The 22,565-nt window shown below is 38.1% G+C and overlaps 2 protein-coding genes across 2 annotated transcripts; one reads left to right on the top strand and one right to left on the bottom strand.

Moving 5' to 3' along the window:
* Positions 1 to 1,427: 1,427 nt before the first annotated feature.
* Positions 1,428 to 6,804, bottom strand: shisa3 (shisa family member 3). Its single transcript, XM_052150375.1, has 2 exons — positions 6,103 to 6,804; positions 1,428 to 3,282 (listed from the first exon to the last, which is right to left on the bottom strand). The coding sequence occupies exons 1-2, from the start codon at positions 6,374 to 6,376 to the stop codon at positions 2,684 to 2,686; spliced, it is 873 nt and encodes a 290-aa protein (XP_052006335.1). The 5' UTR covers positions 6,377 to 6,804; the 3' UTR covers positions 1,428 to 2,683.
* Positions 6,805 to 10,726: 3,922 nt separating this feature from the next.
* LOC127660239 (BEN domain-containing protein 4-like) lies at positions 10,727 to 21,755 on the top strand. The gene is given in 6 exon segments (XM_052150369.1): positions 10,727 to 11,279; positions 15,130 to 15,693; positions 16,804 to 16,895; positions 17,276 to 17,516; positions 18,895 to 19,023; positions 19,026 to 21,755. Coding segments are annotated over 6 exon segments (1,596 nt in total). The 5' UTR covers positions 10,727 to 10,819; the 3' UTR covers positions 19,136 to 21,755.
* The last annotated feature ends 810 nt before the right edge of the window (positions 21,756 to 22,565 follow it).

Here is a 22,565-nt window from a genome sequence, read left to right as displayed (position 1 = left end):
TTGCCGTAATGTCTCTACGTGCATGAGTCTCTTATACTGGCCACTTGGTAACAAAGTTTGTCACTTGTAAAGATAGTAAACTATGAAAAATTCCACCTTGGATTTAATGTCCTCATAAAAAATACCTTTGAGACGATATGATATCTCTGTACAGCACCTGCTCTTGCATTGCTGTTTTTCTATGTACTCCCATCAGGGCATTAAATTTGAACTTGACGTCTTGTTTAAAGTCAACAATATCAGTTTATGGGAATGCTGAGGTTTTCATGAGTACAGCGTGGCTTGAAACATAAGTACTTCCCATGAAATGTCATCCATCTCCACTCTCTAGTCACCTACATGATCCTTACAACTATGGAAAACCTGGAAATATAAGGGAAGTTTTTAAATCGTGTGTTTCAGGCCATGAAATCTTACATCAAATTTCTATTGTGACTATTCATTTTTAGAGTGAACCTTAGAAATTCCCAATTTCAATTCAAATAATCCGTTAAACAAATGTACCAGTTGGCCGGAATGGTTTCATTAGTAAGTCATTCTTATCCAGAAATTACAAATAACTGGAAAGGTCAAATTGGTTTAAAAATTTGAAAACCTTGGACTCAACATCCAGTGTAAACCACAAACCTATAAAATATTTTTGCATGCTCTTACCAAAATGTCTACTCTTTCATTGTTTGCGATTCTGTTTCCTAAAGAATGCAAATAAAATGTGTCGCAGTTTGACACAACATGCAATGAAATGTCTCAGTCCTTTGTAAAAGCCAGAAGTAGCCATGAAGCTGGTCATCATGTGTGGTACAGAAGAGGATGTAAGACAACGCCATTATAAACAGGAAAAGGCGGAGAGGGTACAATGGTACATTAGTACACGACATGGATGCAAATAGAGCCTCAATAGTTTGTTAGGTTTATCCTTCGCACTGCTGCTCTGTGACATTGTTAGAGATATATCGGTTTCATATTTTAATAACAGAAGTTCATGTTGATGACGCTTCATAAATATATCCAAAGACTATGTCTTCAGACATACACGGATGAGCCTGAGCCAAAACATTGACCACCTGCCTAACATGCTGTTGGTCCTCCGCATGCTGCCAAAACGGTGCCGACCCATCAAGGCATGGGCACCAAGACATTAGCAACAGATCCTTCAAGTCCTGTAAATTGCGAGGTGGAGCCACTGTGTATGGGGGATGTCACTAATCAGTATATGGCAGTATGGTGTTGATTTAGGGTACATTAACTTTTGGAAGCAACATGTTAATTTTCTGTGATCTTGTTGGTTTAAAAACCATTGGGCTCAATCCAAAAAAGTCAGGATGTCAGGATGACGAGATGAACTAACCACAGGTGAAATAACAAAGCATTTAATTTAACTTGAAAACATTGTTAGTTAAAGATTGTAATACTTTGTTCAAGGCCCACATGATGTTGTGTTCATTTAAAAACACCTGTTCATTTGCAAAACTTTGCTCATATCAAATACAACAGATACAAACTGTGCTGCCAATGTAATGTGAAACAGAGCCAGTAATGACTTTCAGATTGCTACAAATTATACAAAATTGAAGAAAAACCTTCACCAGGACATTCTATAGACATTAAAAACAGAAGCCGCCCCAGGGGTAGTTGTGAATTTAATTCATATGAAGCTAATAGCAGACTGTGGAATGTTCGCAATGTGGCTCACTGCATGTACGTGTCCATTTACAAAGCAAGATTAACATACAAGGACATTTGAATACCTATTTTAACCATAATGAATAATCTCCATCTCATCCTGATAACTAAACCTTTAGTCTGGCCCTTTGGAAAAATAAGATAACCCACAACATTCTTAAACATTCCTAGGAAACACCTGTTCATATATGGCACTATTTGTGCCCTACCCCTAAAATGGGGTTGACATAACAAAAAAAACCATAACATTTATTACTATTTCCATTGTAAGCCTGATCTCATGAAAATTATGTAACTGGGGCAATATTTGTAAAAAATGGCATCACGCGGTTCATTGCACTCACTGCGGCAGTTTCGAGGTGAAATTTCCACTGTATGGCGCTAAAAGAGAGTTACATTTTGTCCCAAACAGATGATGTTATTAAGGTAAATGCTCCTTTGAGTTTTAAATCAATAAAACCTACCTCCCTTCTATAACCCTAAACAATTGTGTCATCAAAGGCAAATGTGAGATAAAAATGTTCAAAGTTTTGGAGCGCCTCTAGTGTTCATCTCACCAGGAAACTGCCGCGATATGTACAACAAGTGCCCATTGTTGTTCGTTCCTATCTCAGATACAGATGCAAATACATTTGTGTGATCTTCGATACATTATTGAAGTCATTATCATATTAACAGATGAAAAGTGCATAAGACATATGATCCATTGTAGGTTTAGGTGCTTTGAAGCAGACAACCATGTTCTGGCATCTCATATTCCATGCTTGAGCGTATATAAGATTCCAGTCAAGTTCATTCATTGCTGTACCGTAAAGCCACACCTCATGCTCTGCTATCTCACCCAGATGCAGTCTCACAAGTGACAAATCCTGCTTGCTGAAAGCCATATTAGCGCATGGGTGCCCCTGTGATATGAGTCTACAACAACACCATTGTGAATGACTGAGTCTTTGGTGTCTATCTCCTTTTAAGAATTTCCCAGCAGCCTGCAAGCCCCAGGTCAGCTCTGGCTGAAGTCAGCAAAGCCCTTGTTCCCGGAGAAGGGTTCCTGCTGCAATGGAAAGAAGTACTGCTGAGGCAGAAGGAACCCGGAGCTCTGGGCCGGCAGCAGGGTGTGGTGGTGGAGCTGTAACTGGCTGTGTGGCTGTTGGAGAGAGTTACTACCCTGTAAGCCCTGCTGGGAGGTGTAGGGTGGTGGAGGTGGTGGAGGTGGTGGGGGCAGTAGGGGCTGGGTTGATGCCACGGATACAGGAGTGGACGCTGATGAGGATGAGACCATCAGAAGCTGCTGTTGCGAACATGGCCCAAGTGCGTCACCCCGACCCAGGGAGAAGCGACGGACCGAGCTCCCGCCTCCCACTGAACTGGAGCTGGTGGTGGCTGTGCTAGACTGCCGCGAAGGTGTCCGCAGGCTGGGCGGAGCCGTGGTCAGGATCATGGGAATAGTCTCGCCCTGACTGCGGAGCGAGAAGCGGATTGGCTGCTGAGTGGGCTGTTTGGGTCGCAGACAGGTGCAGCAGTACACAGCCACCAGAGAGCCGACAATGACAAAAGCCACGAAGATGGAGCCCACCATCAGGAAAGGCACGTAGATGGGCTCTGTAACAGAGAGAAATGGCGCAGGTGGTTAGAGATAGTTTAGAAGGTCTAACTCAATAACACTCCTCCTGAAATATCAAGGTGTTCAAATTTCCAAAGATTTTTGAAGAAAATAATAACTTTCAATTTTTCTGATAATGTGGTTAAAGCCCTCAAAACAATGAGGGTTTATTCTATTTTTATTTTATTTTTCATGGATAATGTGACATTTTGCACATTAGTTGAGTTACTACATTGAAGGACTGTTATTTATTAGTTTCTATAAGTTACTGTTGTGATTCTGTCCTTATGTGAACCACCTCTTAATATCGGTCTTAAAATCTCTATATAATTCACAATAACAACATCTTCTGAATGTCTTACATTGGAAGAGAATGTGGCCAATTTTTGGAGGGTTTAAAAGGCAGAAATGGGAAGCTTAATTTTATAAAAGCACTTACATGAATTATTCTGCGTGTGCATTATTTGAGCTGTAAAGTTGTTTATATTGTCAATTTTACAGTCATTTGGGGGTTTTAGTGTGTTGACATGACATCGTCTTGGCAACGACTTTATAAAATTGACTTTTATCACAGAGATTTTATCACACTAAAATCATGTTAACATCAGTCTTTTAAAATAGTGAGTATAATAATGTTTACAGATTGGTGCAATTTGCTTCCATTGTAAGTGTCTCGATGTAACATGGATTTTTACTTCTTTTTTTTTTTAAAAGAGAGACAAGTCAAAATAATTTTATGTGGTAATCAACATTATGCCACAAATGCTGTCGACTGAGTTTAACTAGTATTGAACCTGTTACATTCCTTTAATGTAATGTAAGATAATATACCACAGCTCAGGTCATTGTATTAGGTTAATGTGATAAAAGGGAAATTACATGGAGATTTTGAAGGTCGTGACCTGTAAATTGTTTTGAAAGGTTTTATTAAATTATTCGGTCAAATTATAGATCACAATTTATATCTCTATCAAGATTGTAGCCTACATGAATTTGATTCAATGAGTTTGATAATGCAGAAAGAAATATCCCCAAAAATCAATCTAGGCCTGTTTATTCATTTATTTTATTTAGTCAACCTATTAGCGTCATATTTAGCATTTAATCATAAAATACATCCCAGGAGGTTTAGAGTGATTTATTGTACCTTAATACTCACTACATGTGGTCTATGTTTATAAATTAGGCCTTGTATGAGATGTTATAGACTTAATGTGCACACATCTACTGTGCATTATCAACATTTCAACATGAGCGTATTGTGTAAATCAAGGCTAATTTTGTTGGTATTTGGTGACCTACACTATTGTAAAGTATAAAATTAAACCATTATATCTATTGTTATTATATATTATTTTATTATCATTATTATTATACTGTATAATATACTGTATGTAAAGCCTAATTAAAAGAATAGGAAAGTGCAGAAAAAGGGTACAATGGGGTAAAATCCACTTTTGATTTTATTTTCAACAAAAATACTAAACAGCAACAAAAATGACAGTACTTTCCTAAACATCTGTTTGTCACTATGAACTGCAAAATATCCATGAGATCATTATGTTGATTTTGAGGCAATTTGATTTAATATTTAATAATTTTTCAAATGTAGCTAATGAGAATCCTGAAATTATCACATTTATTTTTAGACAAAATTGTTATTTATCATTTTCAGTTTTGTTCAAGGCCATTAAATCAAAGGTTTTTAATAACTGTCCAATAAGTGAAAGGATGTATTTGGGGTAAAAAAGGGACTAAAGGCCCCAATAAAGCATTGTTTTTCATAGATTTGTTCTGATAAATGATTTGTTCAATCACATTGACTCATAACAGAGATTCATTTGTTTACAGAATACTTGAGATGTTATAAAATGCCAAATGTAATTGAAATAGTAGTTATTTTAAATAATCATTATATTAATTTGTGACTCAAAAAAAGCATCTTGTTGTCTCAAAAGTATTTGTGTTAGTTGTCCTATAACTATTGCCCTTATATCTACACAATATCACTTTAAACCCACTGGGGGCCTTTTACCCAAAATGTGGGGGCCTTTGTTTTGTTTCCTTGCCACCTTTTTAAAATAATGAATTTGAATCAAAACAACCTTCCATTATTATATATTTTCACACACATTATGTTGCTCCATCAATATTTAACAAAAATGATTTTCTTTTTGCAATCTTGACACTTTGTGACCAGAGAAAAGCTCATTTTCTTTAAGGTGTGCCTATAGCCCTGTTGTACCGTACCGTTCAGGCGTGTCTGGTTCACCTCTGGTCAGATATGTCTGTGAGACGTTTCAACAGGTGCTTTACTCCACTGGAATTTGATATTATAAATCCAATTATGACTGTTTGTATTTCATCTGGATAAAACATGTTATAATACACTATTATGTCTTAAATAAAATACCTAACCCATTTCACATAATCCAGTATGACATTCAGTAGGCCTAATATGACACTTTTTCTATCAACAAATGTTTTTATAATTAACATGTCATTGTTTTCATCTAGACCTTCCTGCACTATACAACATCCTGTTTGCTGCTCATCACACATTACACGGTGCCTGTGTTACAAACCTTAAACATTAGTATCGTTTTGATAGACTAGAGGAAAACCAGTGCTTTCACAAACATTTAAAAAGAGGAATAAAATAATTTCAGAATAAAAACTCTCAGTTAATATATAACGGTAGGCTAATGTTCACTCAACCAATAATCTCAGTTATAAACATTCGGGTTTCTGATGCCTTTTAGATAAATATCCGTTATAAAAAGTTTTGCATTTCATAGACATATAATTGTTGCTCTTACGGGCCGCATATTGCGTGTGATTTTCCTCTTGTCTGTCATTCGTGCAGGTTCCCTGGTCGAGACGCGCGTCCGCGGCGGCGCAGCAGTAGCGCAATGAGCATGTCCCGCAGCACACAGTCGCGTCCACCATGTCAAAATCCTCCGGACACTGAAAGCCCTCGTGGTAATTCCCACTGGTGTCCAACCAGCCGTGGCAGTACTCTCCCCGGGCATCAGATATCCGCAGATTCCACGTCAAATACCCGAGCAACAGACACTTCAGCAGGCGCACCATACCGGCGAGATGCGGCTCCTCTCAAAACAGCATGCGCCCAAGAAACTGACCGTTCTGGGGTATCCCTTACTGGGATTAAACACGCTTTAAACAACAAGCAGTGATCCGGCCAAGTACTCCATCAGTTCATCGTATTTAAATCAATCATGGTAAACGAGATTGTCGTCCAAATCCAATATTCAGCTGCGGAAACTGCAAATTACGACAGGATCTGAAATGAATCATCCGGTGCACGTCTAAAATGATTTTAAAATATCACTTGATAATCCAGAAACTCCATTGTTTTATCCGCTCCCGCTGTTTGCTGACATTTTAGTCTAGCTTTTAAACTACTGATCTCAAGCTTGTGTTATCCATTAGTTGTGTAAAACTCAATATGTTTCGAATGTTTGTCAGATGCTGGTGCAAGAGCATCGTCCTATCACATCTCTTCCCGAAGAAGTTCTGGCCACACCTGTCCGCCGCTCGCGTGAGGTTCTGTGACGCGCACGCAGTTGGCTGACCAAACGTGCGCATTCATGTCGCTCACATCGCTGTGTCCTTTTTTCCTGTAGGGAAAACAAAATGGACAACAGTGTTTATTCTTGACCTGACTGTGTTCTGACTGTATTTTGTTATTTGGCCTTTCTCGTGTCCTTTTGAATTGTGCTTTCTATATGAATTTGACTTAAACTAGGTTATTGTCTTCTGTTCAGCCTTAAATGGCTCATTTAATTTTAAAGACATGGTTTTAATTCCATTATTAATATTCATATTCATTTAGTCAGAGTTATAATGTGTTTATGTTTGTAAACAGTGAGCAAGCCGTTCTGATGTTTGTATGTTATGTTGTCGCCCTCTTCTGGTCATTTTATGTCTATTTTTATTTTTGTATTTTAGTTTTCATAAAACTGGTACAACATTTTAGTGTGGACTGAGCGATTGTTTACATTTTACATTTAGGCTATTCATTTGTTTGAGGCTTTTATCCAAAGCGACTTACAAAAGAGGAATAATACAACATAAACGATTAATCTTTAAAGTTTCAATTGCATCAGAAAATACTATCCAGAATAAAATAAGATATATTACTATTATAATTATAATTTTATTTGTTAATTCCATCAGTTCATCATGTTTAAATGAGTCATGGTAAACGAGACTGTGGTCCAATTCCAAAACTCAAACATGTTATTTTATTATTATTATTATTAATATTGCCTCTTCTGCCAATAATGTCTTCTTTTTTTCCTCGTATAACTGGAACAACATTTTAGTTTGGACTGAGCACATTGTGGTGCGCTCATGTTTTATTCAGTGAATAATTGTCTTGACCTATATCTTTGCACACCATTATTGAATTTAATGATCGTTTTAATTATTCAGGGTAATTACAATTTTCTCTATATGAATATTTCTAGGCATTTTAATAGGCCATTTCTCAGCGGAGTGTCTATTTACACTATAAGTGCAAATAGCCCATCTTTTTGTCAGAGGCTATTTACACTAACTCCGCCCACCACTGCTCAGACCAAACACAAGACAGCCTTGACAGATTTATTTGGGGTCAACTGCTGATCAAATGAAGGTGGGCATATTTGAATATTTCACAATGGGGCAGAGACATTAAACAGGTTAACCGGTTAAACATTTATTGGAATAAGAGTTTGGATAAGTGACGGTTTGCACTCCAATAGTCTAGTGGAGGATTTTATAACAAACTGCACCACTATGTACAGCTGTAGTAGATCAGGGTGTAACAACAGAATGTGAATGTGTTGTCATGCTGGAGATCTAGGTTTGAATCCCATCCCGTGACATAATTTTTCCCATGTCTCTACTCCTAATATTTCCTATAATAGGGGCCCGGTAGATCGGCGAGCACTGAAGCTGACTACCACCCCTGGAGGCACGAGTTTGAATCCAGGGCATGCAGAGTGACTCCAGCCAGGTCTCCTAAGCAACCAAATTGGCCCTGTTGCTAGGGAGGATAGAGTCACAGGGGGTAATCTCCTCGTGGTCGTGATTAGTGGTTCTCGTTCTCAATGGGGAGCTTGGTAAGTTGTGCGTGGAATGTGGAGAGTAGCATGAGCCTCCACATGCTGAGAGTCTCCACGGTGTCATGCACAACGAGCCACATGATAAGATGCGCGGATTGACTGACTCAGAAGCGGAGGCAACTGACACTTATACTCCGCCACCAGGATTGAGGCGAGTAATCACGCCACAAGGACCTACTAAGCAGTGGGAATTCCAAAATTGGGGAGAAATGTGGGACACAATTAATAAATATATATACAGGTCCTTCTCAAAAAAATTAGCATATTGTGATAAAGGTCATTATTTTCCATAATGTAATGATAAAAATTAAACTTTCATATATTTTAGATTCATTGCACACCAACTGAAATATTTCAGGTCTTTTTATTGTTTTAATACTGATGATTTTAGCATACAGCTCATGAAAACCCAAAATTCCTATCTCAAAAAATTAGCATATCATGAAAAGGGTCTCTAAACGAGCTATTAACCTAATCATCTGAATCAACTAATTAACTCTAAACACCTGCAAAAGATTCCTGAGGCTTTTAAAAACTCCCAGCCTGTTTCTTTACTCAAAACCGCAATCATGGGTAAGACTGCCGACCTGACTGCTGTCCAGAAGGCCATCATTGACACCCTCAAGCAAGAGGGTAAGACACAGAAAGAAATTTCTTAACAAATAGGCTGTTCCCAGAGTGCTGTATCAAGGCACCTCAGTGGGAAGTCTGTGGGAAGGAAAAAGTGTGGCAAAAACGCTGCACAACGAGAAGCGGTGACTGGACCCTGAGGAAGATTGTGGAGAAGGACCGATTCCAGACCTTGGGGACCTCGCGGAAGCAGTGGACTGAGTCTGGAGTAGAAAAATCCCCGCATTCCCCAGGTCAAGCCACTTTTGAACCAGAAACAGCGGCAGAAGCGCCTGACCTGGGCTACAGAGAAGCAGCACTGGACTGTTGCTCAGTGGTCCAAAGTACTTTTTCGGATGAAAGCAAATTTTGCATGTCATTCGGAAATCAAGATGCCAGAGTCTGGAGGAAGACTGGGGAGAAGGAAATGCCAAAATGCCTGAAGTCCAGTGTCAAGTACCCACAGTCAGTGATGGTTTGGGGTGCCATGTCAGCTGCTGGTGTTGGTCCACTGTGTTTTATCAAGGGCAGGGTCAATGCAGCTAACTATCAGGAGATTTTGGAGCACTTCATGCTTCCATCTGCTGAAAAGCTTTATGGAGATGAAGATTTCATTTTTCAGCACGACCTGGCACCTGCTCACAGTGCCAAAACCACTGGTAAATGGTTTACTGACCATGGTATTACTGTGCTCAATTGGCCTGCCAACTCTCCTGACCTGAACCCCATAGAGAATCTGTGGGATATTGTGAAGAGAAAGTTGAGAGACGCAAGACCCAACACTCTGGATGAGTTTAAGGCCGCTATCGAAGCATCCTGGGCCTCCATAACACCTCAGCAGTGCCACAGGCTGATTGCCTCCATGCCACGCCGCATTGAAGCAGTCATTTCTGCAAAAGGATTCCCGACCAAGTATTGAGTGCATAACTGAACATAATTATTTGAAGGTTGACTTTTTTGGGGGTATTAAAAACACTTCTTTTATTGGTCGGATGAAATATGCAAATTTTTTGAGATAGGAATTTTGGGTTTTCATGAGCTGTATGCCAAAATCATCAGTATTAAAACAATAAAAGACCTGAAATATTTCAGTTGGTGTGCAATGAATCTAAAATATATGAAAGTTTAATTTTTATCATTACATTATGGAAAATAATGACCTTTATCACAATATGCTAATTTTTTGAGAAGGACCTGTATATAATGAGATTCCTCGCAGTGATTTGGTCACAGTAAAGATCGTGGATTTGAGAGAGGTATTGAGTGGAATAAAATTAAGTTTACTGTAGTAATATTGTAGTAAGTGTTTTGGTGGGAACTAGTTTTGACGTACTACCCATGGTGTTACTACAGAAACGTTTTTAATAGCAGTTAATAGTAACCATGTTTAATTTTGTGGTTACGGTGATTTTACTAGAAAAATACCACGGTTATACTATGGTTATAGTGGTAAAACATGGTTATTTTTTGTGAGGTATCGGTATAGCAGTGACTGTTATCGAGGGGGGCCTGACACTCGTTGACACTCCCACTGAGGGGAGCACAAGCTACACACCGCGCGCCGGTATTCCCCTGTTGGAAGAGTAAAAACCAGAGCGTGCCGTTACCGCCTGGGGATTGGAGCAATGACTTGTCTGTAAAGACATTCACCCACCCTCTGAGCATCTCAGACAGAGTTAGAAGTGTTCGAGACACGGAGCAAGGCGGCGAGACGCTGAGATAACTGATTTAACCACACTGAACAAAACTCCAGGTATTTAGAGAGAGAGAGAGAGAGAAAGAGAGAAAGAGAGAAATGGAGGAGGAGATGCAACCGGCGGACGAAGGTCTCTCTGCGCCCAAAATCTGCAGGCAACAGCGAAGCCCATACAGTTCTCTCAAGACCTTCCCGAGCAAGCGCGCGGCGGGCAAGGCGAGATATGACAGACCCACAATGGTGGACATCCCGCAGCTAGTAGAGCATCCTCATCATCTCGGTCATCATCAGCAGCAGTACTCACAGCGCGTGCCGCTTCAGCAAACCTCCCAGTCCATCAGCAGCAGTCGACAGCACCGTCTGCCCTGCGAAATCAGGCCCAGCAGCAGAGTAGCGACATCCAGCGCAGCATCATCATCATCATCAGCGGCGGTGTCGGCGTCGGCAGCGTCATTTGGCAGCCAGAGGAGGGTCGCCGGCCAGGAGTCCAGAAGATACCCTGCGGGTCGCGCCGAGTTCGGCCACCAGTCTCCAGACTGCACTTATGGAATACATTCAGGTAACTGTACTAATTTACCTCAGAAAGTTTAAGCCATGATTTCATCAAGAAGCTGAAGTCGATACAAACTAAATTGTTTAACCTGTTTCAATGAAGAATGAGCATTTTGATAATGTATGTTTTCCTGCATGCAGTTATTTTTCATTATTAGACGCAAAGACATTCATAATTTTGGGGCCCACGCCCAAATGATGCGACTCATTTAATCAATGCAAGCAGATTGCTGTCGACGTGTTTAATTTCATATCTGATTCAAAGTATGTCTGAAAACAACAACAATAGTCTAATAATTTCATAATTCTCATGTACAAAAAAATAAATATCATATAGCCTGTTGAGATGATATAATACGGATCTCCCATCATTATGTGGGTAGAAAAATTATGAAATTGTAAGTAGAAACATAATTAAGTGTAAAAATAATCATTTCTTATATGAGCTCTACATTTCTCCAGTATTACCCAAAACTAAAAGAAATAGTGAGTATCTGTATTAGAGTTTTACATGAATTTTATGATCATAGAAAAATGAAAGTCTGGTGCAGTTCTGTGCTTTGGGAATTGCAACTCAGTCTTTTAACTAAACTTTTCAACTTCAGTTGTAATTGTTTCTCATGTGCTAGCCAGAGTTCATTCATACCTCAGGCATTCACAAGTTGAAAAGTTGTCATTGTCAAACAACAGGGTGCCTCAGTGTCAACAAACATTCAGCTGATTTATTATCTGTGCTACGACTTGTGGATACTGTCAATTACTACTTAATAAGCCCATTAACATAAGTGTTTTGGAAACACAGGTTTATTTTAAGTGGATGGATAAAACCATGTGTTCAGGTACTACAGAATTAAAAGGCACTGACTGAGTAATCGTGTCGAGTCATACATAATGTCATACATTACGTCTGCTGTATATTGGGAATTTAAAGGTTTAAAAATTCCCTCATCATTTACTCATCTTCATGCCATCCCAGATGTGTATGACTTTCTTCTGCAGAACACAAATGAACAATATTAGTAGAATATATCAGCTCTGTTGGTCCATTCAATGCAAGTGAATGGTGTCCAGAACTTTGAAGCTCCAAAAAGCACATAAAGGCAGCATAAAAGTAATCCAAAATACTCCAGTGGTTAACTCTATACCTTCATAAGTGATATGAGAGGTGTGGGTTAGAAATAGATCAATATTAAATTATAAAAATAAAGCCCTTTTTTGCTAAAAAATATTTTCCTTGCCCAGCAGTTGACGATATGCACAAAGAATGTGAATCGGAACATCAGTGTTGACCTGTATTTCATGCAATATATAACATGCCGAGTCCATTTTGAAATTCCCCTTTGCATTGATTAGGAAAGTTGTTTGCTAAATATTTATTACACGTTTTGGATATATAATGTAGTAGGTCTTTCCACCGAAGATGATGCCTGTTTGTAAGCCGTGCATTCCACTTTTTCATAGAGCTCTTATAGTACACTGTTATGAAATATCCATTGAAAAATAACTCATAGAGGGAGATTTTCTGGACAATTGGACAGTACTAATTGTATCATCTTTCCAGCCCTGGGGAAAAAGAGCTGCTGACATCCAAGGAAACCATTCTGGGATCAGTGCAATTACATTTAAAAGCTTCTCCAAAGGGATTGTGATTAAAACAAATGTGGCTCATAAATTTGGCTATGCGGCACATGTTGTGTTTAATGAAATTCACGAGCCTCGCTCTGAGTGGCATAACAGAGGAAAAACAGAGGCATGGAGAGATTAGAGGGGAAGTGAAAGGATAGAGGGAACGACAGCAGAAAAGGAGGAGGGAGAGGGAACGATTGATGAAAATGATATCAAATGCTTCTTACTGAGGGTAAACCGAGATGCCACGTATGTTAATAAATGGCCACATCTGCTTAAGCCTGATGGACACATCCAGGCGATGGCAGATACTCGCACCCGCCAGTCATATGGGTGCCACAGCAACTGCCTGAGCGGACAATTATCTGCCCTGTCTCTTTGTGTGAGGGTGGCATATTCATAATCAACCTCTGAGAGACGTTTAAGATTCTGCATCAGGGCGCAGCTGTGGGGAGAGAGAGTAATTGTATGCGTTAGGTTGGTCACTCAGCATTTCTGTTTTATTAATCTCCCTGGTTCTTCTCTTAATATTAAGGGGATTTGGAAGGTATTGATAGTGTTTATTAGAACAGTGACAGCATGTAAATGAGATACTGGTGTGTATGTGTGTGCTGATCTCTATCTGTATCTCTTATCTCCTCAATCTGTAGGCTTGAGGGACCTACAGTAGTTACTGATTTAAAGATAGAGAGAGGATGCACATGCAGGACAAGAAAGACGTAATGAAAAACAAACATAGTGCTCATTAAAACCCTAAGCAATGCTGCAGTGTAACTGGGTCATTTGAAAACCAAAAAACGTATTATGAATTTTCAGTGTTGTTTTGTAAATAATGTATTATTATGAGGGATAGACTGACACAAAATGTGTGCTGATGCCAATATCGGATTATTTAGAACAACATCTGCTGATGTGATACCGATAGTTTGGTGGTTCTGCTTTTTTATGCTACCTTGTTTCATATCATGGATAATATTCAAAAGAAATATATAAATAATAACTTTATTCTCTGTGTCTCTACTTGTCTTTCATGTTTCTGAGCAACTGGTCTCAGTTATAAACAATACACAGAAACAAAAAGCATAATATTAACTCACATATACATTGTTAACTCACTTTTTGAATATATATATCTTTTCTAAATAATGAAGTCCCTTTTTTCCCTTTTTAGCTGAGTAGACTCCGCTTTAGCATTATCAAACGTATCGTATTCCTTGCTGTGTTGAGCTTTAATGAGATAGTTAACCCAAAAATGAAAATTCTCTCATAATTTACTCTTTCATGCCATCCCAGATGTGTTTGACTTTCTTTCTTCCACTTAACACAAATGAAGATTTTTAGAAGAATATTTCAGCTCTGTAGATCCATACAATGCAAGTGAATGGTGACCAAAAAATGTGAAGCTCCAAAAAGCACATAAAGGCAGCATAATTGTTTTTTATTAGAATCAATACAGACAGTCATTGCCAACAAGCAACATTAATTAAATTAAGATAAATGATGGGCTCTGGTAAAGCATAGTGTTCCTAATCCCAAAAGCTTGGGTTTGATTTCCAGGGAAGGCACAAACTAACAAATGTATAGTTTGAAAGCACTGTAAGTTGCATTGGATCAAAGCTTCTGCCAAATGCATAAATGTAATGTAAACATTGCTAGATAGATAAAGTTTAAGACAACATTTGATGTTGCTTTGGAAAACATCTTGTTTATTATAGCTCTAAAAGTTTGAAGTTTAAAGGATATACAGGCCTTTTAGACAAATAGTGCATTACTAAGTGGTTGCTTGGGTGTTCTGGCTGGTTGCTAGGCATTGCCTGGCTGTTCATGGTGGTTGCTATTTATTGCTTGTCTGCTCTAGTGATTGCTAGGATATATTGGTTTGTTGTTATGCACTGATATTAAAGCTTGTTGTTAGAGTGTTGCTAGATAGGTTTAAACATCCCATAAATGGAAGTTTAAGGGTTTTTGGAGATTTTCAATGGTCTGTTATGGGAAAACCATAAGTTGGGTCAGTTAGAAAAGACAGAGAAGCTCGAGTCAAAACAAATCTGAAGGTCTATGCCAAGATTGCTGGACATAGCTTGAAACCCCTAGGAGGAGTTGCAATTGGAAATTTTGGTCTTGGTTTAGGGATTTTGGAAAAACGTCAAGCTAACATCATGATGCTTTCAGGGGCTTTAGCAGTGTGATACTGAATTGTGTGTGTGTGTGGACTTGGTTCCCCCTCACAGAAAACCGGCTCATATTGGATGCTTTTGCCCAGCAGTGCAGTCGAGTCCTCAGCCTCCTCAACAGCAACGGACGGCTCCTTGAGCCCCAGCCTTACCTGGTTCCTCTATCTTCTTCCATCTCCACTCTCATAAAACAAGAAGACAGCTGCCAATTTTCAGGAGAGAGGCTCAGTACCAAGCCCAGACCAGAGAAGTCATCCCGGGAGAACACGAGTGAGGAGAAACAAAGTGGGAACCACTGGAACCAGCAGCAAACTTCCACTTTCCTCCAAATTTTCACAGAGTCTCTGCAGAACTACCTGATCTCTAGACCCCAGTCATCAGACAGTGAAAGGTGCCAAGCAGTAGAATCTGAGCAAGCAGTATCAGGGTCACCAGGACAGAATTTAGGTGGCTGGGCATCACCAGCACCATCTGAGTCATATGGTCACCCCTCGTCCACACTGCCAGAGGAAGATGAGGAGGAGGAAGGATGTTGTCCACGCTGTATAGAGTTGGAACAGGAAGTTCTTAGTCTACAGCAGGAGAATGAGGAACTGAGACACAAACTGGACAGTATACCAGGTATTATAATCTCTATAAAATTATTCTTTAAAATCCCAAGCGAAGGAAATTATTAAGTAATCACAAGCGATTAGAAAAATCATGGAAACGTTGTGGGAAAATCCTGTAAATTAATTGGTCAAAATGTGTGGTAACTCTGTATAGTCCAATCCCATTGTTTACAAACATTACAGCGCATGCACAGTAAATGGTGGCAGAAAGCTGGCAAACTGTTGTGTTAAATTTGATAGATTAGACAGCTAGTGCTGGCTAGCTCCTCTAAATATTGCTAAAAGGTAATAAATAATCAAATTAGCCTTCAGGTTCAAAGCTAGCCAAGTTTGGGTACACTATTGCTAGTAACACAGCTAGTTATAATCATCGATTAAATGAAAGTACAAATCAAAGCCATAATAAATACAGAAATATTCTTAGCTACCATATACTATTATTACCATGATATGAGTTAATAGCATACCTGTAATAAAATGTTCATCCTGTCAGCTGAGCTCAGCCAACAGCGCAACAGAACATTTTAGCTTAACCAGACAATTTAAAGGTAACAGTACTCTTTGCACTGGTCTATTGGCATCCACTTCTGTCTGTGATGTAGGTGGTGACGTTGTCAAAGTATTGGTCTATTGCTATCCTTAGACACTTTTCAAAAGTGCACTCAGTATTACATTACCACAACAATGGTCTCGGACTTGGACTGATACATATCGGCATGGATGCAGCATCATGCTAAGGTTTATGGTTCGCTTGTCATTGTAGAAATATTTATTTGCAATTTGTCACCCACAATTAATTTATTCCACAACCAGAGTGGTCTGATAATATGTGTGTTACCGAGATAAAGTGATTTGTGTTTGGATAGTCTTGTGATCTCAACATGGCGGCCACCATGATGGGGGAGTTTTTTCATATCTAGGCCACATATAGTGTCAAAAAAACTATTCATTTCTTTGTTAACGATTAATTTAACAATGTAAAAGTGTTTCAGTTTGTACTGTATATGGTTAAGAACTTTGTTGTTTTTGCATTAGTTTGTTTGCAACAGCTGCAACACAATGATTTAAAAAATTTTAAAAATCTCCAACCAGCAAGTTGTTTTGCCATCTCTTGCAACAGCTCCTTGCCAGAATGTTCTGGACTTCTTTAAGACTGTTCTCCAACACTACAACCAGTTTGTGCAGCCTCAGCCTGAAGAGCAGCTTACTGAGGTGAGACATAAGAGGTTCTGTTTTAGTGCCAAAAATCCCCCACAATGATTTGATCTTATGCAAGAAACTATAACAAATGGAACATGAAGTGAAACTTTCATTCAAATTAAGGTTTAATCTGGGGTTATGAAAATATCATTTTGCTCCGTTACGTAAAACTAAACCAACAAAATCTTTTAGTATTCAAGTAAGGTTTCAGTTCAGTACAGTGTATTTGTTTTAATGGATTTACTTGCTTTTAGGTACAATATTTAGTGTAATATCTTTTTAAATTCAGTATTGTACAATTAAAGGACTTTAAAAGCCATAAAGATTAGAGATGGCATTAACATTGTTTTTATATAAAATAAAATCTTATAATCTCTATATTTTCTAAAAAGGGCAGTAAGCAGCTTCTGGGGAACTATCCTCTCTTCATTACCAATAAACAGTGGGATGAGGCAGTCAACTCCTCAAAGAAAGATGGCAGACGGCTCCTGCGTTACCTGATCCGCTTTGTGTTCACCACAGATGAGCTGAAGTACTCATGTGGCTTGGGAAAGAGGAAGCGTTCAGTTCACACAGGGGAAACAGGACCGGAGAGACGACCTCTGAACCCTGTCAAGGTCACTTGTCTCAGAGGTAGCAAACTAAAACAAGCAGGGCTGCCCATAGCGGATACACACACAATGTAATATTAGCCACTGAGATAAACAAACAAATTTAATTAACTTTATTTTTATTATTTATATATTTATATGTGTTACTATTAATTATATTTACTATTAATACTGTAAACGCTAAAATTTACTCAAATTCACAGACACACGCAAAAAAAATTGTTTATGTTAATCTACCAAGTGGGCACGGTTTTGATGGCGAGGCCAATGTCGTCTATCTTAAAGAGACAGTTCACCCAAAAAGGAAGATTCTCTCATTTCCTCACCCTCATGCCATCCCAGATGTGTATGACTTTCTTTCTAACACAAACAACGATTTTTAGAAGAATATCTCAACACCATTTAATGCAAGTGAATGATCAAAATTTTGAAGCTCCAAAAGCACATACAGGCAGCATAAAATTAATCCATAAACCTCCAGTGGTTAAATCTACAGTAAATCTTCAGAAGCGATATGATAGGTGTAGGAAAGAAACAGATCAATATTTAAGTCCTTTGTTCTATAAATCTCAACTTTCACGTTCACATTCTTCTTTTGTTTTTGGCAGTTTGAATTCTTTGTGCATATCACCTATACAGGGAGCATTTATTGTAAAAAAGGACTTAAATATTGAACTGTTTCTAACCCACACCTATCATATCACTTCTGAAGACATGGATTTAACCACTGGAGTCATATGCTTTACTTTTATGCTGCCTTTATGTGCTTTTTGTATCTTCAAAGTTATGGTCTCCATTGATTGTGAGGACCTACAGATTTGAGATATTCTTCTAAATATATTTCTGTTATAGCGTGAGGTTAATAAGTGAAATTTTTTTGGTGAACTATTCCTTTTATCCAATGATTCTCAAATGGGGGTTGGGACCAAGCACACTTCCAGGGGGGCCTCAAGATCTCTTACAATTATTTAAAATATGACTTTTATTAAAAAAAATTTACTGTTAATAAAAATGTAACTCCCTTCAACATCTTGCTTTTTATGAAGAACATACAGTTTTAGACATTTCTGTAATCACAGGCTTTTAGGAAATATCTTATAATAGATATATATATATATTGTAATGTAAATATCTAATAGCCTACATTGGGGGCCTTCGAATATTTTCAGAAAATGCGGGGCCTTGGAGTCAAAAAGGTTGAGAACCACTACTTTAATCTAATCTTTACATTTGACTGCAAATTAAGAAACAGCCAGATGGTTTTAATCAGTTTATCAGTGCAATATTAATGGAAACTTAATGTAGCATCTCACATTTTTTTTCTCCCTTCTGTCTGGTGTATGTCTCATACTCAAATACACAAACACACATTGATCTCCCTCGGTGGTCCCCTCTTCCAGAGTTTATCCGGATGCACTGTGCTTCTAATCCTGACTGGTGGATGCCCTCTGAGGAGCAGATAAATAAAGTCTTCAGTGATGCAGTGGGGCACGCGCGGCAGGGCCGGGCTGTTGGCACCTTCCTGGGCAATGGGGTAGTGGTAGCAGCAGCAGTGGTAGTTTATACATGGAGAGCTACGATGGGCAGCTTTCTCAAGATGAGATCTATCTGAAGGGCTCACAGAACAGCCTGGGGGACTAAAGAAGACCCACAGACCTAACGTTAAGCATTCAAGTCATGGATCAAGGTGAAGGAGGATTTCTTTGCTGTCAATATGGCCTGGATCATACAGACAGATCACAGCACTTACATGATGGTTAAGGTCTTTTTTGAGCCACTGTTTCTGTATTGCCGAATAGAATACAGATTCCTTGCTAATGTGGTTTCCTGACAAAGCAGCAAACATTCCACTCATTATGAATTGTGTGTAGAACTCTTCCATGCATTATTATTAATGGATCTTTGCTTTCTTTTCTGGTGTGATGTTGGACAATGGCATCATTCTATGAAAAATCAGGTTTATTATGTGGTCCATTTTATGCCTGTCTTTAGAATGTGATCCGCTAAAGCAACATGAATGTATTCATAGTTATTTACATCATTGTAAATAATGAGGGCTCCCTTGCATCAGATTCTATGTTCATACAGATGGCCTATAAATGAGGTGCTATTATAACGTTCAGTTATTCGCTCAGATAAGGCTGAATTGTAAGTGCCACTCCCTATTTTATCATATGAAGTTTAAAAACAATTATCTGTGATGTTTAAAAACTGTGATGTTCAAAAATCTGTTTCATCGTGGCTGTAGGATCAAACCATGTAACTGGATTATCAACTCTACAACTCATCCATGTTTGTGACTGTGAAAATCTGTCTGTAATATAACATGGCTCCCTCATCTTTACTCTGACTCTAGAGATCCAGTAAGGAGGCTACTATGTGTTGTTCTTTGTCATTTGTGTTGCTTGGTCAGGAACTACAAATATAATTTTTTAAATGTAAGATTTTTGAGTGTTTGCAGGATCAAACCTAAATACTACAACCGTAAAATATGCCCATTTGTAGCAATGCTGTTTACTACATAAAACATTTGTATGAAATGCCTTAAAAAGGGACACCATGTACCACTAAGAATTACAAATACTGCCAATTCAAACTGTTGATAATCTGACGGTATTCCTTACATTAGTGGCTTCTTGTTGTTTGTTGTTTTCAAACAAAACAAAAGTCTTTCTTTAATGTCCTAGACAAGTTAAGATATCCAATAGCAGAATGTATCTGTCTGTGTAAATGTTCATACATCCGGTTAATTGTAAAATGTCTGGTAGAATTTAGTAAAAAGGCAATTTAAAGGGATGAAAATTCTCTCATAATTTTGCCATCCCAGATGTGTTTGACTTTCTTTCTTCTGCAGAACACACATGAAGATCTTTAGAAGAATATTTCAGCTCTGTAGGTCCATACAATGCAAGTGAATTGAGACCAAAACTTTGAAGCTCCAAAAACATATAAAGGCAGCATAAACTTAATCTATAAAATTCCTGTGGTTTAATCCATGTCTTCAGAAGTGATATGACAGGTGTGAGTGTGAAAAAGTTCAATATTTAAGTCTTTTTTTTTTACTATGAACCTCTGCTTTCACATTCTTTCACATTTCAAATAGATTTTATGGATTACTTTTATTACTTTTAAAAGCATTTTTGTGCTTTTTGGAGCTTCAAATGTCAAGCTACCATAAAATTGCACAGGATGTACCCACAGAGCTATTCTTCTAAATATCTTAATTTGTGTTCAGCAGAAGAAAAAAAGTAATACAAGTTTGGAATGGTATGATGAGAGAATATTCAATTTTGGGGAACCATCCCTTTAATAGTAAACATTTTGAATACATTTTCAACATGCTTCATAAATTCTCTGATGGTCGGGAATTCCCAGCATTCAAATCAGCTATATACCACATCACAGACTCGTGATGGTTGTGGCAGTTTCATATCTGAAGAACTGAGACAATTATTCCACTACTAACAATGCCATCTGAATGATTTTACCTCTAACGCTTCCAGAATTCAGATTCAGGTTTAAATGACAGGGATTCCCATTCAGCTGATAAAGTGGCATAATGTCTTAAATTAGTTATTATCCAAGTTGCAGTTGCATTTGACTACCAGACATACAGTAAAAACCTTTGTTGACTTGATATGTAATCTGTTTTGATTGTACAAATCCATGTTGATTGAAAATAGTTCCAATAGTTCAGTGGTTCTCAAACTGGGGGGCATGGAGTCGTAATGTAAGTCACGCAGGCCGTTATTGGAAAAAAAAATCTTTTTTTTTGTTCTTTTTTTTTTTAGTTTTGGGTCATCATAAACCTGTTTGATTTCCGAGAACTCTGGTTCAAACAAGTAAGGCTGGACATAGAAATGCATCTCCTCTTCGACTTCAAACTCTTTAGAATTATATGGTTATAACAACAGAGGGGTGAGTTAACAATGACTGAATTTTCATTTTTGGGTGAACTACCCCTTTCAGTTTGAGAACACCTGCTCAATCTATTTAAAGAATGTGTCAACACTGTGAACCCCAGCAAAATTGGTAAGACTGTTCTTTTCAAACAGAAGATGCATTTATGTAATGTGGATAACAATGATGACAATGAAACAAAATACTGCAACTGATCCAAACAATGTCATCTGTGTGTTGTGTTTCAATAGCAGTTTGTCTATTAATTCCAGACGTTGAACAATAGATGGCAGTAGACAACAATAAAGCCATTGCAACGTTTTTTATGAAACTAATACAAAGGCAGTTTCATTCTCTCCAGTGTGAATAATGTCTGCAGAGTGAGTGTGCTGGATACTTATTCAAATTATATTCAGAAGATTATCAGATTAATATTAGTGCAAACAATGATGGATTAAAATAAGTTTGTGATTTGGATATCTGTTCACAGTTATTACAGACACTTGTTTAGAGTCAGTTAATAATATTTTTGTATTACAGTTGGGCCTAATCGCTATATGGTCCACTGTCTGTGAAATAAAATGCATTTCTATCCTCAACATATTCTGTAATGTAATGCAGGCACTTCCAGGCATTGCATAAGAACTGGTTGAAACAGACGTTTTCCAGAAAAAAAAAAGTTATTTTCATCATGGGATGGTTAAGTGGAGACTGCATCGAGTGTCTGCTGTGAACCCCACCCCTGTGCACCACACTACACTCAATACTATGGCAAGCACAGTTATCTTCAAATACTCTAGCGTCGTAATAATGCAATTCTTACTAAGAAGAATTACAATTAAAGATACCTACAATGTGAATTATATGGTACAACAGGGCTATAGGCACACCTTAAGAAAAATTAGATTTGTTTTCTGGTCACAAAGTGTATCAAGATTGAAAAGAATAATGCTTTTTATTGAATATTGATGGAGCAACATCATTTGTGTAAAAATAATTTATAACGGAAGGTTGTTTTGATTATAATTCTTTAAAAAACTAAATTGCAGAGGGAGCCTTTTGCCCCACACATGGGATAAAAGGCCCCCACATTTGGGGTAAAAAGCCTCTAAGGGGGTTATAGTGATATTGTGTGAATATATGGACAATATAATTATCAAGGGCAAAATTT

The sequence above is a fragment of the Xyrauchen texanus genome, chromosome 19 (assembly GCF_025860055.1).
Source record: "Xyrauchen texanus isolate HMW12.3.18 chromosome 19, RBS_HiC_50CHRs, whole genome shotgun sequence".
In the NCBI taxonomy this organism is placed as follows: domain Eukaryota; kingdom Metazoa; phylum Chordata; class Actinopteri; order Cypriniformes; family Catostomidae; genus Xyrauchen; species Xyrauchen texanus.
The sequence above is the reverse complement of the archived record's forward strand: the minus strand, read 5'-3'. Positions and strand labels throughout refer to the sequence as shown.